General features: G+C 34.8%; 1 protein-coding gene across 4 annotated transcripts in view; it reads left to right on the top strand.

Moving 5' to 3' along the window:
- Positions 1-11,402, top strand: part of BRWD3 (bromodomain and WD repeat domain containing 3) — a 210,210-nt gene extending 198,808 nt beyond the window's left edge. For all 4 annotated transcript variants that reach the window (XM_055338288.1, XM_055338287.1, XM_055338286.1 and 1 more), the window contains one exon: positions 5,435-11,402. In XM_055338288.1, coding sequence (XP_055194263.1) covers positions 5,435-6,189 — 755 coding nt within the window. In that variant the 3' untranslated portion in view covers positions 6,190-11,402. The remainder of the gene's footprint in view (positions 1-5,434) is intronic.
- The last annotated feature ends 5,102 nt before the right edge of the window (positions 11,403-16,504 follow it).

Genomic DNA, 16,504 nt, shown 5'->3' with positions numbered 1-16,504 from the left:
TACTTATCTTCCATGTATTTGTGGTCATTCCAGATTTTGTTTGTGCTTGACTTCAAGTTTCATAGCAATGTATTCAGAAAAGGTACATGGATGATCTCAATATTTTTGTTGAGGTCTGATTTATGATGTAGGATGTGATCTATTCTGGAGAATGCTCCATCTGCACTTGAAAAGATTGTGTATTCTACTGTTTTAAGATGAAATATTTTTAATATATTTGTTTAACTCCATCTGAATCAGTGTGGCACTCAAAGGCATTGTTTCCTTCTTGATTTTCTATTTACATGATCTGTCCATTGATATAAGTGAAGTGTTTATGTCCCCTACTATTATTGTGTTGTTATTAATTTCCTTATGTTTGTTATTCATTGTTTTATATATTTGGGTAATCCCATGTTAGTGCATGAATATTTTCATTTGTTACTTCTTGTTATATTGTTCCTTTTATTATGATATAATAACCTTCTTCATTTCTTGTTACAGTCTTTGTTTTACAATCTAGTTTATCTGATATAAGCATTGCTACCCTGCTTTTCTTTGACATGCATTTGTGTGATAAATGTTTCCCCATCCACTCACTTTCAATCTGCTGGTATTTTTAGGTCTAAAATCGGTCTCTTATAGGCAGCATATAGATAGTTCTTGTTTTGTTTTCCATTCTGACAGCTTATGTCTTTTGATTGGAGTGCTTAGTCTTTTTTTTTAACTAAAGAACATTTATTCATTTTTTTCACTAAGACTTTATCTTGAGGACATAACTAAACTGTCACCAGCCCCCCACCCCAACCTGAAGGGTTAGTACAATGAATATTATAAAGCAGATATGAACAGTTTGAAGGACTGGAACCAACATTAACTGACAAACAACTTCCATCTAAATTATCATAAAAATGTTTAAGTAAAAAAAAAAAGGAAGGGAATGGGGGCGATGGGGGTTTCAGATTGAACAAGATCCTTACATTTCATCTAATACATTCAATCCTGACTAGAGTATACCAAAATGTAAACAGGATTACTATAATACAAAACTTCCACTACAGCACGCTGTACACACCTGTGTTCCAAGCCCACCCCCATTCAGAGTAATTATTGATAGATGTATATGTAGTACCATTTTACTCCTTGTTTTGCCATTGTATCTTGAGGTTTTCTCTGTTCCTTTCTCGTCTTTGTCACTTTTGGTCCTTCCGTTCCATGCTAAGATTCCCCTTTAATATTTCTTGCAGGACTGGTTTTGTGTCACATAGTCCTTTGTTTTTTGTTTTCTGAGAAACTCTTTATGTCTCCTATATTCTGAATGACAGCCTTGCTGGATAGAGTGTTCATTGCTGCAGATTTTTCCCATTCAGCAAGTTTAATATTTCATGCCATTCCCTGTTGACTTGCCATGTTTCTGTTGAAACATCTCCATCTAGCCTTATGGGTCTTCCCTTCTAAGTTAATGATTTCTTTTGTCTTGCTGCTTATAAGATTTTTATTTATCACTAGATTTTTCCAGTTTAATTACAATATGTCTGGGTGTTGGCCTGCTTTTGTTGATTTTACTGGGAGTTCTCTGTGCCTCCTGGGCCTTTCCCAGATTAGGGAAGTTTTCTGTTATTTCTTAAAATAAATTTTCTTCCTCCTTTTCTCTCTTCTTCTTCTGGGACTCATATAATACAAATGTTTTTACATTTGATGGAATCACTACATCCCCTAAATTTATTCTTGTGTTATATAATTCTCTCTTTTTGTTCAGTTTCATTATTTTCCATTGTCTCTGTATAACTAAATCAGTCCCTGCTTCTTTCAGCCTGCTTGTCATTGCATCAAGCATGTTCCAATCTCATTTACAGCATTCTTCATTTCTGTTTTTTATCTCTTTTATCTTTGTGGTGTCTCCCTGATGTCTTCCATTTTTTTGAAACCCAATGAATATCCATATAATTGTTGCTTTAAATTGTCCATCAGGCATGTTAATTTTGTCTGTTTTGCTTAGGTCTGTGGTTGTAACCTTATCTTGTTCTTTCATTTGGGATGAACTCCTATCCTCTGTCTTGGTATTTTGTTTTAAGTCTTCACCCTCTCCTATGTGTTAAGAAAGCCTTGTTATGGTTCATGCTCCTGAAAGTAAAGGCTTTATGAAGAAATGGTCATATAGTTTTCAGTTCCTGTCACTTCTGAGATTTCTGTCTGGTGTGTGCTACATATGCTATGCTGTTTTGTTTTGGCTGCTCTGTCCTTCAGGCCAGTTACCTGCAGAGGCTCTCCTTGCTTGCAGTGTATATAGTATTCATTCCTTGGTCAGAATGTGATGAGTTTTAGTGTGTTCTAGTCTGCCTGTTAAATGAGATCTGATGCTATTTCCACTAAGGCTGATGCCCTATAGAACTCTTGTAGGGAAACATGGTTTGGGCAAGGGTTTCTGCTGGTCTTCTGGGGAAGGAGCCCACCACACTGGTACTGGGGCAAGCTTGACATAGAAGGGCAGTCTCATTTGAAGTGAAGACCCTGTGAGGTCATTATATTGGGAGGGGAGCTTTTTTCTTAAATTTCAGTGTCATTAACTTACAGTGTTAGACTAGTTTCAGGTGTACAATATAGTGATTCAACAAGCCTGTACATTACCCGGTGCTCATCATGACAAGTGTGCTCTTTAATCCTCATCACTGATTTCCCCCATCCCCTCTGGTAACTATCAGTTTATACTCTATAATTAAAAGTCTGGTTTAAAAAAAAAAGAGAAGGGCAGTCTCACCAGAAAACTGGGGTGTGGGACTTGGTTGTAAGCATCTTAAGCAGCCAGTATAGGCACTGCAGTGCTTCCTGCAGCTGGCTCTGTGTTTATGCTGAGGGGCAGGGGAGAAAAATGGCACCAGTCAACCCCTGTTCCCTGAGCAGAATCTTCATGAATGCTACCTCTCAGGGAAGCACTCTGAGAAGAGCAAATAATCTCCCATCTGTGTGCCCTGAGCATTTTCTAGTTTACTGTTTCCAAGCTGTCTATCTCCAGGTTTGTTTTTGTTTTTGTTTTTGTTTTTTGTCCACCTTTTCTCTAGGAGTAGCACAGTACCCTCTAGGCTCTATCCCAGATAATCCTGTTGATCTTTAAAACCCAGGCTTTGGCGACATGGTGTGGACAGTGGTTTGTGCTAGTCTTCTGGGGGATAGGCCCACCATGCTTAGTCTGAAGCAAGCTTGACTGAGAAGGGCAGTCCCACTAGAGTGCAAGGGTGTGGAGCTTGGTGTAAGCAAGTTAATTAGCTAGTGTGAGAGCTACACTGCTTTGCACTGGTAGCTCTGGGTTTATGCTGAGGGGTACTGGAGGGATATGGCTCTGGCCAGCTCCTTTGTTTCTGGAGAGGCATCTCTATGAAAGCTGCTTCTCACGGAAGCCCTCGAAGGAGAGTGAATAACCTCCCTCCTGTGTGCCCCAGGTGTTGTTTAAAACACTGTTTCCATGCTCTGTCCCTAGGTTGTTTGCTTGCCATCTCTCTCTAGGCGCAGAGCTGTGTCCTCAGGGCTCTGTCCCAGTCAAGCCTGCTAACCTTTGAAACTCTAGGCTTTACACCCCACTGATTACAAGAACTCATGAAAATCAGCCCCTCTCATTTTCCAAGTCAATGGCTTTAGGTAAATGTTCTTGTGCATTCACCTATGCGCTCTACTCTCTTTTGCCCTTCTCTGTGACCACAGCTCCCTCCCCTCTACAGTACCCATAATCCAGTTCTGGGTACTTCTGCATTCTGCATACTTCCTACCTAGTTTAATGTGGCTTCTTCTCTCCCTTTAGTTGTGGAATTTGTTTTGTCAGTCTTCATGTTGATTTCTGGGGTATTTAGGGTTATTTGATTGTTATCTAGTTGTGTCTGTGAGATGACATTAGCCTAGGGTCAGTCCTTTTACTCCACCACCATCTTCCTCCAGAAAAGGAATCCAGTCTATAACACCTAGACTATTAAACTAATTTTGTCACTATGGTTACCATACAACCCTATCTTTGCTCCTTCCAAGCTTTTCAGTCCACTCTCCTTTTTTCCTTCTGCCTCATTAGCTGTTCCTTCTCAATTATCTATGCCAGTTCTTCTTTATCTTTAGATGTTGGAATATCCCAAGTCTCAGTCATCAGCCACATTCTCTTTCTTTATTCTCCCTCTCAATAAGCACCCTCTGTTCTCTTGATTCTAAATGTCATCTCTTACTGAAATCTTCCAAAATTCTATCTCCATTTCTATATGAGTCTCCCCTGACCTCTAGACAAGTACATCTACCTGCTTTTTTTTCTTTTTGTTATTGTTTTTATTTGGAACTCTAGTATATTTAAACTGGAATTTTGATATTTTTTCTACCAGACTGCCTAAACCTATTCCTCTTTCAGTGTTCTCCAACTTAGCAAAATATCTCTACCATTCAAACAGTTTCTAGGTCATAAGACCCTGGAGTTGATCTTCATTCGTACCTAACACTTCACACCCAATCCATCAGCATTTCCTGTCAGTTCAAACTTTAAAAATAAAAGGTTGGTCCCGATGGCTCCTCTAGAAGGAAAATCTCCAAATCTAATCACTTCTTATCACTTCTATTGGTACATCCCTTATCATGTCTTACCTAGACTATTGCAATGGTGTCCCAACTGGACTTTGCTTTTAATCTCTTCCATAATTCCTTCTATCTAGAAGAACCATGGTGCTCTTTCAAAAATATAAATAAGTTCCTTTCATTCTCTTGTTCTAAAACCTTTCATCATTGCCAGTTATCTCCCCCTACCCTGTTTTTTCTTCCGTTCTAGTTATACTTGGGTTTCTGTTTCCTCCAATGGAATGTTCTTTTCCCAGATCTCACTTCATTCAGTTTTCTTCTCAGATAGTACCTCTACATGAATTTTTCTTATCTAAAATACCCAGCATATATAGACTTGAACATTTTATTTATTATTTTTTTGTATTTTATTATTTTTTTAAATTTTCTTCATTCTGTATCAAGCTTTCCAGGCTAAAATATAAATTCAAAGAGCAAGGACTTTGTCTCATTATTGCTATATTTCAAACTTCTAACAATATAGTAGGTAATTATTTGTTACCTACTGCTTATTACCTAAAAATTATTTTTACCTACTGGTAAATATTTGTTCATTGAATGAATGGAATTATTCTGATACATGTTCCTACATGATTCTTTATATAGTTTAAGCCCTTGAAATTTATGCCCAGCTTCCTAACTACCCATCATCCTTCTCCCTGCCCCATGCAAAAAACACCATCAGACACAACCCAAAACGTTAGTGTCTTCCATTTCTAATAGATTTAAATTTATACTCCAATACTTTCCATGGCTTTACCCCGTCTATCTTTGGGTGCTTAAGTATTTTTTGATAGAATTTTTATTTTACTTTTGAAGTTAAATAACCATCTTCAGTGTCGAAGTTTAACTTTAAAAATTATTCATCTTGGTTTAGATCACTCCCTTGATGGACCCCTTACAAATGGTGACGGCAGAGAGCCTCGGACAGGAATCAAAAGAAAACTACTTAGTGCATCAGAAGAAGATGAAAGCATTGGAAGAGAAGAGAATGAGAAAAAAGAAACAAAAGAGAAATCACATTTATCCTCCTCAGAGAGTGGAGAGTTAGGATCCAGTTTAAGTTCTGAAAGTACCTGTGGTTCTGATTCTGATTCCGAATCAACTTCCAGAACAGATCAAGATTACGTAGATGGAGACCATGACTATAGCAAATTCATACAAACCAGGCCTAAAAGAAAACTCAGAAAGCAATATGCCAATGGAAAAAGAAACTGGAAGACAAGAGGCACAGGAGGAAGGGGCAGATGGGGCAGATGGGGTAGATGGAGTAGAGGAGGCCGAGGAAGAGGAGGCAGGGGACGAGGAGGTCGAGGAAGAGGTGCAGCTGCCACTAGAGGGAGAGGGAGAGGGAGAGGAGGAAGAGGTACTTCTAGAGGAACCACCAGAGCCAAACGTGCACGTATTGCAGATGATGAATTTGATACCATGTTTTCAGGACGTTTTAGTAGACTGCCTCGAATTAAAACAAGAAACCAAGGCAGGAGGACTGTTTTATATAATGATGATTCTGATAATGACAATTTTGTGTCCACTGAAGATCCTCTGAATCTTGGTACATCCAGATCAGGCAGAGTGCGTAAAATGACAGAAAAAGCCAGGGTTAGCCATCTCATGGGATGGAATTATTAACAGTTAATAAATTTAAAATAATTTTAAAAATTCAATGGCCTTCTACTGCAGGGAATTTACTAGGAAATCTACAAAGCAAGTTGTGTGGGGACTTCTGTTTCCTTTCACATTGGTGCTTTTCCATTATGCCAGTATACATTTGTTTCAAGACTTTTGATCTCCACACTTCATTTGTTCAAACAAGCCTTACTCATTAGGCCTTAAATTAAAAAAAAATCTGCCCACATATAGACACACACACAACACATCACAAACACACTACAGATTTACTACATTAAAGGAGCATTCTGCTTCTTAAGAGTAGCATGACATTTTTATCTCAATTGAATATCCCTCTTTTGCTTTTGTATCACAGAAGTATAGCACCTTCTTACAGAGTTTTATATAGTTTGTTTTTGCCATTTTGATTCTTATACCCAGTAATAATAACTTTTGCACAATACACCAATCCTATAGGCAGCTATTAAATGTTTACAGTTTCTATATTGTAAGAACGATCTGGATTATTTTACTCTTCCCAGGCCAAACTTTATTGAATTGTACTGAACTGAAGTATATATTTATACTACAGTTTTTTGGGGGTGGGGGGATCTTGATATGCTTTTCATTGATTTGCTTAATTCATGTTAAAGGTGAGAAAGGGTTGGTGCCTTGTAAATATGTAGCAAATCTTTGTGGTGTGTTCTGATGTTTGCATTAATTTTATTAAAAAAGAATATTTGAGGTATCAATCTAGACAAGGTGCCAAATGCAAAAGTTTCTTGCATCCATTTTCTTTTTCCTATTATATTTTATTGCATTAATAGAACTTGTGTAGTTTAAAGAATAACTTAAACATTTGAAAAAAATCCTCATCCACAAAGAATAACTTCTTTGAATAGTAGCTCAGCTACCTCTATTGACTACAACTACTGGAAACGTTAAGGAAAATAGATGCTGTTATTCATTACTGACTAAGAAAAAATAGAACAAGCTTAGTAGGAATGAATACTCATAAGCGGAGAGGTTGTTAATAATTGTATTGGCTCTCAAATTAATAGTTGTAATTAACAAGCTTTCATAAGTGTAGTATGCTGTATCTTAGGCTTTTCTTAGAACATACTTGTGTAAGTAGACTTGGTCTACTGCTTATGTATCTCTGCTACCACCTGCTATTTACAGCTGTGAGTGATTGGTTTTCATTTGAATTTTAAAATGTAACAAAGCAGCTAGTTTGAATTGGAATGTTTTGGCTAGCAAATATTTTGAGGCAACTTTAATAGATTTTTGCTCATACCATTCCAAAGGGCTCTTCTGTCATAATATTTAAGAAAAGAACCTAATTGAGTCATTATTTTATAGATTTAAAAAAAAATCTTTAAGATCCTTATGGTCTTGTTTACAGCAGTAGAGTGCACATGATTCCGTAAATGAGCTTGAGTTCCAAGATCAATTTTACTCCTCAAATTTGAGAAATTGCAAATTCACTAATTTATTAAGGTGAGTAGGATAATATTGATCTCTGTTACTGTAACAGCAGATTTGTTGCCCTTAGATCAGACTTTGGGGATAAAAGAAACTAATTAATGTATGCCTAGTAATCCCAAGATATTCTGAAGCTGATGTGTTTGTTTCATGTTTCCAATCATTTTATGCATCTGAAAATCCTTAAGTACAAAGGAAGGAGTACACACATAACTTTGCTCTTTTGTTTGGGTCAGGTGGGGGTTGTTCCTGTACTTACAACTTTAAGCAATTTTCACTTGCAGTAGAAATGATGTTCAGGCTTTAAGGAGATATTGTTGTGAATTCTTAATGGCACTAACTTCTATTACTGAACAGTAGATCAAGCTGATTTTTTGTTGTTCTAGTATTCTTGTTGTTGTTTTCACTAAACCAAAACTACTGCTGGATAAACTCAGCTGACACTTTTAACCATACTATTGTTTCAAAAACATTCACATTTAAAAATCTGCATTTGATTTTTGCTAAAATATGCTATTTTAATTATTCATCTAATGGGCATTTTGACTAAATTTGTGCCTGTGTTTTCCTAGACTCAATAATACTTTGACTTACCCTAATCAAAGTGACATAGTTACTTAAATTCATGGATATACCTAAATGTGTATTATGTGTATCATTTTGGTGTGAAATTTTTTGTTGACATTCTTCTATGAAGAGCTGACCCCTTCAATTGTAGAAGAATTACTATTTGTGTGGTTTTAGCTATCTTAAGCTTTATTTATAATTTATTTTGAAAAATAAAAATGCCACATTAATCTCCCATATATCAAGATTTTCTAGGTTTAGATAATTAGAATAATAAGGCTGAAGACATTTTTAAGCACATTTTATATGTAGTGAAATACTGTGAAAATACTAGTGAACAGCATTTTGCTATAATGTTGATTTCAGTTACTAGAATTTATAAGTCACCAGGGTATGTTAGATGAGCATATTTACCATTTATTATAAAATAAACAGATTATTTTCTGTTTGCATGCAAATTATTTTAATAAGTTTGAAAATAAAAGTTTGGAAGATAGTATTTTTACTTTTATATCTGAATACTCCCTCCCCCAGTTTATATTTTGCTTTTTTGTAACACTGCCTCCTGTGAATGTGTTGTAATTTGTATCACATTGAATATTGTACACTTTAATTTTTTAGAGTACCTTTAAACCTAAATAATATCAGGTTCAGGCATAGCAAAGCAAATAGGAAATGAGCCGAAAATTTTAAAGAAAAGTTTAAATCTTAAATCAATTCCTAAAAATAAAACACATTTAGGTCCATGAGAACATACACATGTATAAACCTTATCCTATGCTGGATATTAATAGTCACTGAACTAAAATATTTTTCATGAATTCTAATAATCTTTTAATTCCCAGCTTTAAGATCTTAGCATGTGTAATCTGTTTATGAAAACAGAATTTTAGGTTCTGTATCTTGCCATGTGTATCTCTTTCAGCAATAGGATGCTTTCCAAAATATTCACTAGCCTATCAGCCTAATGACTACATTTGTGTGTGTGTGTGTGTGTGCGCGCGCGCGTGTGTGTGTAGATTTTTTCCAACTAGACACACTATCTCGGACATTAAAAAAATAATATTTTGTATGGAAGACAACTGTATTCACAGTCTACCAATTCTTTCCCTCTGTTTAAAGCACTTAGCCTATATATATACTCCTTGATCATTCATTTCATTATGCCTTCTAGATAGATAAACTAGGTTTTTATCATGTATTGTGTCCCTCTAATTTTTTTATTTATCCTTCCTTCACTTTCTGTTTCCCAGAGATCAGGCCTATGCTAGAATTCTTCATATAGCACTTTGTTTCACCCAGAGGCTAAGAAATTGAGTAAAATTCAGAAATCTCATTCTGCACAACTGTGTGCTCAGATATCTAACTCAACCTTCTAATACTTTGAAGTAAATCTGAGTGATTTATTATTTTGTGGGTTTGGTTTTTTTTTTTCTGTAATCCTATAGGTTGTCATCAGACAATAACAGAGTGATTGAAAAGAAAAATGTGAATGCCACTTCTTAGTTTTTGATAAAAACTTTTTTGAGCATTTTTCAAAATTTGTACGTTTGTGATAGTGATAAGCACGTTAATTACTTGCTTATATATCTCGGGATTTGTTTTATGCACATTTGCCAACTGGTACTTATCTTTAAAGTTGGAATTTTCACATCCACAAAAAACAAATATGCTGTATAATTTTCAGTTTACTTTGATATACAGCCTTTTAAATGATTACTAACATTTTGAGTTCCAAAATAAAAATAGTCCAGTTATGGGGGAGAGAATGGAACTTTTGACAATTTAAAATTCACTGTTTTAAATGTTAACCCCATCCCCAGCATTTTTGTGCTACATGAGGCTTTATGAAGGTTTTATTGAAAATAGAGTAAGATCACTTTTAAGGCTTATTTTAAAAATTAGTGTGAAAATATTTTCATGCTTTTTGATTTTCATCTCTTAGTAAATTTCTTTACTAAGGTTTAATTATGAAGTTTACCAAGTTTTATTTAAATTCTTATATAATTTTTTCATGGTGCTGTATTTTGTGAAATAAGAATTGTCTTCAAGTTTCTAGCCATTTATTTTTTATACAGCCTTATTCTTGGTTATTTTCTTTTCAATCATTCCTCTCCTGCTTACTTTTATCCTCACATCTCTTTCTGCAATGCAGACTGTACCTAACTTAGCACACGTCAACAAGACTGGCAATTTATGATCTACTGATGGGAGAAGTACAGTAGTAAGGCCCTGCAGTTTAGAGTTAAGGTGTGTTTATTTATATGTATGCCCATTTGTTATTCTTATACCTATCTTAATTAAATCTATAATATGAGATTTTGACATATAAAAGCATGATAAGTATTTTCTAAAACATAAAACTGTTGATACATATAATCACCATTGGTAATTGACTTTTAAAATCACATAAAAAGTATTTAGAAACCCAGTTGGGAAATGTGTTTTTACATATGTCACCAGATACACATTAGGCAGTACTAGAAATGTTAATTATTTAAACGATACTGTGGTGATGGCAATCAGTAATTTATTTCTTTGTCCTGTAACTTAGCATCTTTGTCTTTTGTAATCCTTTATAAAGTATTAACAAAACTGTACTTTATGTTTGTTCTTAGTATCCATAAAATTTTAAGACGGAAAGTCATTGAGTTAATAGTTGATGTGATGTGGTATATGGACAAAATGTCCATTAAACTAAAATTCAGTAAAGAAAGGTAAACTAACTGGCTTGGTTTATGAAAGATGTTTTGTTTGGCAGTTACCAGTCATTTTAAGCAATTATCTTCAAAGACAAAAAAACTGGATTAATTTGTTGCCATTCTTTATGGGATGTTTACAATAAAATTCCAGGTTGTTTGGAATCATTTGCACTCTTGCTGCTTTATGCTTTAATTCAGGTACTGAAGATAAATTAAGAAGAAAGAAGAAGTTTCCTTTCCATTTTTCAGCTTCAGAGATTTTAACATGTAACTCTTGGGTCTTTTCTTTCTTGCTTCATTGTCGTATAATATGTTACTACTATTTTTTTACTGGAAAAACTAGGGTACTTATCAAAAAAATTAAGTTTTTTTTCCTTAGTTATTGCAGATATTCTTTGGGCCACTTTTAGGTAATAAATTTTAACATTTTAGATGTGACCTACTTGGTGCATTAAATAACAGCATGCAGAGCTTCAGTCAATATTTTGTTTAGAAATGATTAGATTTCTATTATCTTTATGGATTATAACTTTAACAACTAAGCTGTAAATCCGTAACATTTTTACTCATAGTAATATTCCCCACAGAGGCTTAACTATATTATAAATGTGTATGGAGGAAGGAGAGAAGTAAAATGAGATGTAACTTTTGATCCAGGAATTGAAAGCCTTAACAGGAACATTTATTTAATTTACAATTGGGAATTTTCTTCCCAGTGGCAAGAACTTCACTTGGTTCAAGGTAAGTAAGCTGGCCGAAGAATGGACTGCATGTTTTATACATATATTGTCTGTATTATGTATTTAGAATAAAAAAGATATTTAGAATAAAAAATATCATTTTTGCCTTTTTATGTAGTATCCTATGGCTGTGAAAGGAGCCCAAATTTTCACATTTGGAGAGTGAGGTGAAGATATATTGCTATTTTTGTTTAGTTGTTTGGTTAAAGATAGCGCTATTAAAGATACAAAAGTGCACATTAAAAATTCTTTATTAGCAGGCTTTGATGCTTTCTGACTTGACCCTCTAGGTTTTTTTAATAAAGAAGTTTTATAACAAAATGTTATAACAATATTCAGAAGAAGATCCATTGTTTCCTTAGTTGACAAGGTCAAGAACAAAGTACTCTCTACTCTTTTTCTCAGTTATATGTCCCTGACAATTTAAAGTTAACTGCCAAAAATACACAAAATAAATTGAAGTGGATGTATATTAAGCCTGTGAGTTAGTTTTCTTGGAATATTTAATCCCACACACTTATGTTTGCTATCTCAGATCCTTTATATTACTACTTAAAGGATCTTTTATGCTACTCATTGCTGGAAACCCAAATATACCATTAAATAAAATAAACTTTTTATGGTACTGATATTTTCCAAAAGTTTTGAAGAAACATTGTTTTCTTTTTCTTTGCTTTCCTTGCAACTTTAGAATGTTTTCCTTTGCTGGCTATGGCAGTTGCTTTAATAACAATACCTCTTATCTTGAGATTATAAAAATCTAATAATTTTACTTTGTAGTTTATTTTTGTCACATTAAATTCTAAGTAGAATTTATATAGCAACATGTTAATTTATATTTGGAATTTTGTACAGGAAACTAATTAAAGACATTAAACCTGTCTTTTTTAACTCTAAGTTCAATTAACATATAGCGTATTATTAGTTTTAGAGGTAGAGTTCAGTGATTCATCAGTTGCATATAACAACCAGTACTTATTACATCATGCGTCCTCCTTAATGCCCATAACCCAATTATCCCATTCCCCCACACACTTACCCTTCAGAAACCCTTACTTTGTTTCTTATGATTAAGAGTCTCTTAGAGTTTGTCTCCCTCTCTGTTTTTATCTTGTTTTATTTTTCCCTCCCTCACCCTATGGTCCTCTGTTTTGTTTTGTTTTTTCTTAAATTGCACCTATGAGTGAAGTCATATAATTGTCTTTATCTGATTGACTTATTACACTTAACATAATACCCTCTAGTGTCATCCACATCATTACAAATTGCAAGATTTCATTCTTTTTGATTTCTGAGTAATATTCCATTGTATATATACCACATCTACTGTATCCATTCATCTGTTGATGGACATCTGGGCTCTTTCCATGCTTTGGCCATTGTATATATTGCTGCCATAAACATTGAGATACAGGTGCCCCTTCAGATCGCCACATTTGTATCTTTGGTTAAATACCTAGTAGTGCAATTACTGGGTCATAGGGTAGCTCTATTCTTAACTTTTTGAGGAACTGCCACGCTGTTTTCCAGAATGACTATACCAGCTTACATTCCCACCAACAGTGTAAGAGGATTCCCCTTTCTCCGCATCCTCAAAAACATCTGTTGTTTCCTGTCCTGTTAATTTTAGCCATTCTGACTCCTGTGAGGCAGTATCTCATTGCAGTTTTGATTTGTATTCCCTGACGGCAAGTGGTGTGGAGCATTTTTTCATACGCTTGTTGCTCTTTTGTAAGTCTTCTTTGGAGAAATCTCTGTTCATGTCTTCTGCCCATCTCTTGATTGGATTATTTATTCTTTGAGTTTGATAAGTTCTTTTTAGACTTTTGGATACAAGCCCTTTATCTGATATGTCATTTGTGAAGATCTTCTCCCATTCTGTAGGTTGCCTCTTGGTTTTGTTGACTGCTTCCTTTGCTGCGCAGAAGATTTTTATCTTGAGGAAGTCCCAATGGTTCATTTTTGCCTTTGTTTTCCTTTCCTTTGGAGACATGTCTAGCAAGAAGGTGCTGTAGCCAAGGTCAAAGAGATTGCTGCCTATATCCTCCTCTAGGATTTTGAAAGATTCCTGTCTCAACTTCAGTCTTTCATCCATTTTGAGTTTATCCTTGTGTATGGTGTAAGAAAATGGTCCAGTTTCATTCTTCTGCATGTGGCTGTCCAATTTTCCCAACACCATTTATGGAAGAGACTGTCTTTTTTCCATTGGATATTCTTTCCTGCTTTGTCAAAGATTAGTTGACCATGGAGTTGAGGGCCCCATTTCTGGGTTCCCTGTTGTGTTCCATTGATTGATAAGCCTGTTTTTGTGCCAGTACCATGCTGTATTGATGATTGCAGCTTTGTAATATAGCTTGAAGTCCGGAATTGTGATGCCATCAGCTTTGATTTACTTTTTCAACATTGCTTTTGCTATTTAGGGTCTTTTTTGGTTCTATACAAATTTTGGGATTATTTGTTCCAGCTCTGTGAAAAATGTTGGTGGTATTTTGATAGAGATTCCATTGAATGTATAGATTGCTCTAGGTGACATAGACATTTTAACAATATTTGTTCCAATCCGATGAACATGTAACATTTTTTAATTTCTTTGTGTCTTCCTCAATTGTTTTCATGCGTGATCTCCAGTTTTTAGAGTACAGATCCTTTGTCTCTTGGGTTCGGTTTATTCCTTGGTATCTTACGTTTTTGGTGAAATTGTAAATGAGATTGACTCCTTAATTTCTCTTTCCTCTGTCTCATTGTTAGTGTATAGAAATGTAACTAATTTCTGTGGCATTGATTTTATATCCTGCCACATTGCTAATTCCTCTATGAGTTCTAACAATTTTGGAGTTGAGTTTTTGGGTTTTCCATATAGAGTATCATTTCTTCTGCAAAGAGTGAGAGTTTGACTTATTTGGCGATTTGAATGCCTTTTATTTCTTTTTGTTGTCTGATTGCTGAGGCTAGGACTTCTTGTACTTTGTTGAACAGCAATGCTGAGATTTGCATCCCTGTCATGTTCCTGACCATAGGGGAAAGCGCTCAGTTTTTCCACACTGAGAGTATTTGCTGTGGGCTTTTCATATATGCCTTTATGATATTGAATTATGTTCCCTCTATCTTTACCTTGTGAAGTGTTCTAATCAAGAAAGGATGCTGTACTTTGTCAAATGCTTTTTCTGCATCTATTGAGAGGATCATATGCTTCTTGTTTTCTTTTATTAATGTATTGTATCACATTGATTGATATATAAAAGTTGGACCACCCTTGCAGTGCAGGAATAAATCCCACTTAGTCATGGTGAATAATACTTGTAATGTACTATTGGATCCTATTGACTAGTATCCTGGGGAGAATTTTGGTATTGATGTTCATCAGAGATATTGGTCTGTAATTCTTTTTGCTGGGGGTCTTTGGTTTTGAGATCAAGGTAATACTGGCCTTATAGAATAAGTTTGGAAATTTTCCTTCCATTTCTGCTTTTTTGAAACTGCTCAAGAATAGGTATTAATGCTTCTTTAAATAGTTGGTAGAATCTCCCTGGGAAGCCATCTGGCCCTTGACTCCTGTTTGTGAGGAGACTTTTTTTTTATCAGCAATTTATTTGCTGGTTATGGGTCAGTTCAGGTTTTCTATTTCTTCCTGTTTCAGTTCTAGTAGTTGATAAGTTTCCAGGAGTGCATCCATTTCTTCCAGATTGCCTAATTTGTTGGCATATACTTGCTCCTAATACATTATTAAATTGTTTGTATTTCATTAGTATTGCTTGTTATCTCTCCTCTTTCATTTATTATTTTATTAACTTGGGTCCTTTCTCTTTTCTGTTTGATAAGTCTGGCTAGGGGTTTATCTATCATATTAATTCTTTCAAAGAATCAGCTCCTAGTTTCATTAATCTGTTCTACTGTTTTTCTGGTTTGTATTTCATTGATTTCTGCTCAAATCATTATTTCTCTTTTCCTCCTTGGTTTAGGCTTTGTTTGCTGTTCTTTCTCCAGCAACTTTAGGTATAAGGTTAGGTTGTATGTTTGAGAACTATGCAGCATCCCAAAAGTTTTGAACACTTTTGTTTTAATTTTCATCTGTTTCCATGAATTTTTTTTGTTGTTTCCATGAATTTTTTAAATTCTTATTCAGTTTCCTGTTTGACTCAATCTTAAGTAGGATGCTCTTTAACCTCCATGTATTTGAGTTTTTTCCAAATACTCTCTTGTGACTGAGTTCAAGGTTCAAAAGCATTGCGGTCTGAAAATATGCAGGGAATAATCCCAATCTTTTGGTACTGGTAGAAACCTGATTTGTGACCCAGTATGTGATCTATTCTGGAGAATGATCCATGTGCACTAGAGAAGAATGTGTATTCTGTTGCTTTAGGATGGAATGCTCTGATTATGTCTCTGAAGTCCATATGGTCCAGTGTGTCATTCAAAGCCTTTGTTTCCTTGTTGATCTTCTGCTTAGATTATCTATCCCTGCTTAGATTATCTATCCATTGCAGTGAGTGCAGTGTTAAAGTCCCTTACTATTTTTGTATTATTTTCCATGTGTTACTTTAATTTTGTTATTAATTGATTTATATAATTGGCTGCTCCCTTGTTAGGGGCATAAATATTTACAATTGTTAGATCTTGTATAGACCCTTTAGTCATGATATACTGTCCTTCCTTATTATAGTCTTTGGTTTAAAATCTAATTTGTCTGATGTAAGGATTGTTACCCCCACTTTCTTTTGATGTCTATTAGCATGATAAATTGTTTTCCACCCACTCACTTTCAATCTGGAGGTGTCTTTGGGTCAAAAATTAGTCTTTTGTAGTCAGCATATTGATGTGTCTAGGCTCACTGGAGGGAGGAAG

The sequence above is a fragment of the Nyctereutes procyonoides genome, unplaced genomic scaffold (genome assembly GCF_905146905.1).
Source record: "Nyctereutes procyonoides isolate TBG_1078 unplaced genomic scaffold, NYPRO_anot_genome, whole genome shotgun sequence".
Classification (NCBI taxonomy): Eukaryota; Metazoa; Chordata; class Mammalia; order Carnivora; family Canidae; genus Nyctereutes; species Nyctereutes procyonoides.
This window is presented reverse-complemented; position numbering and strand designations above follow the sequence as displayed.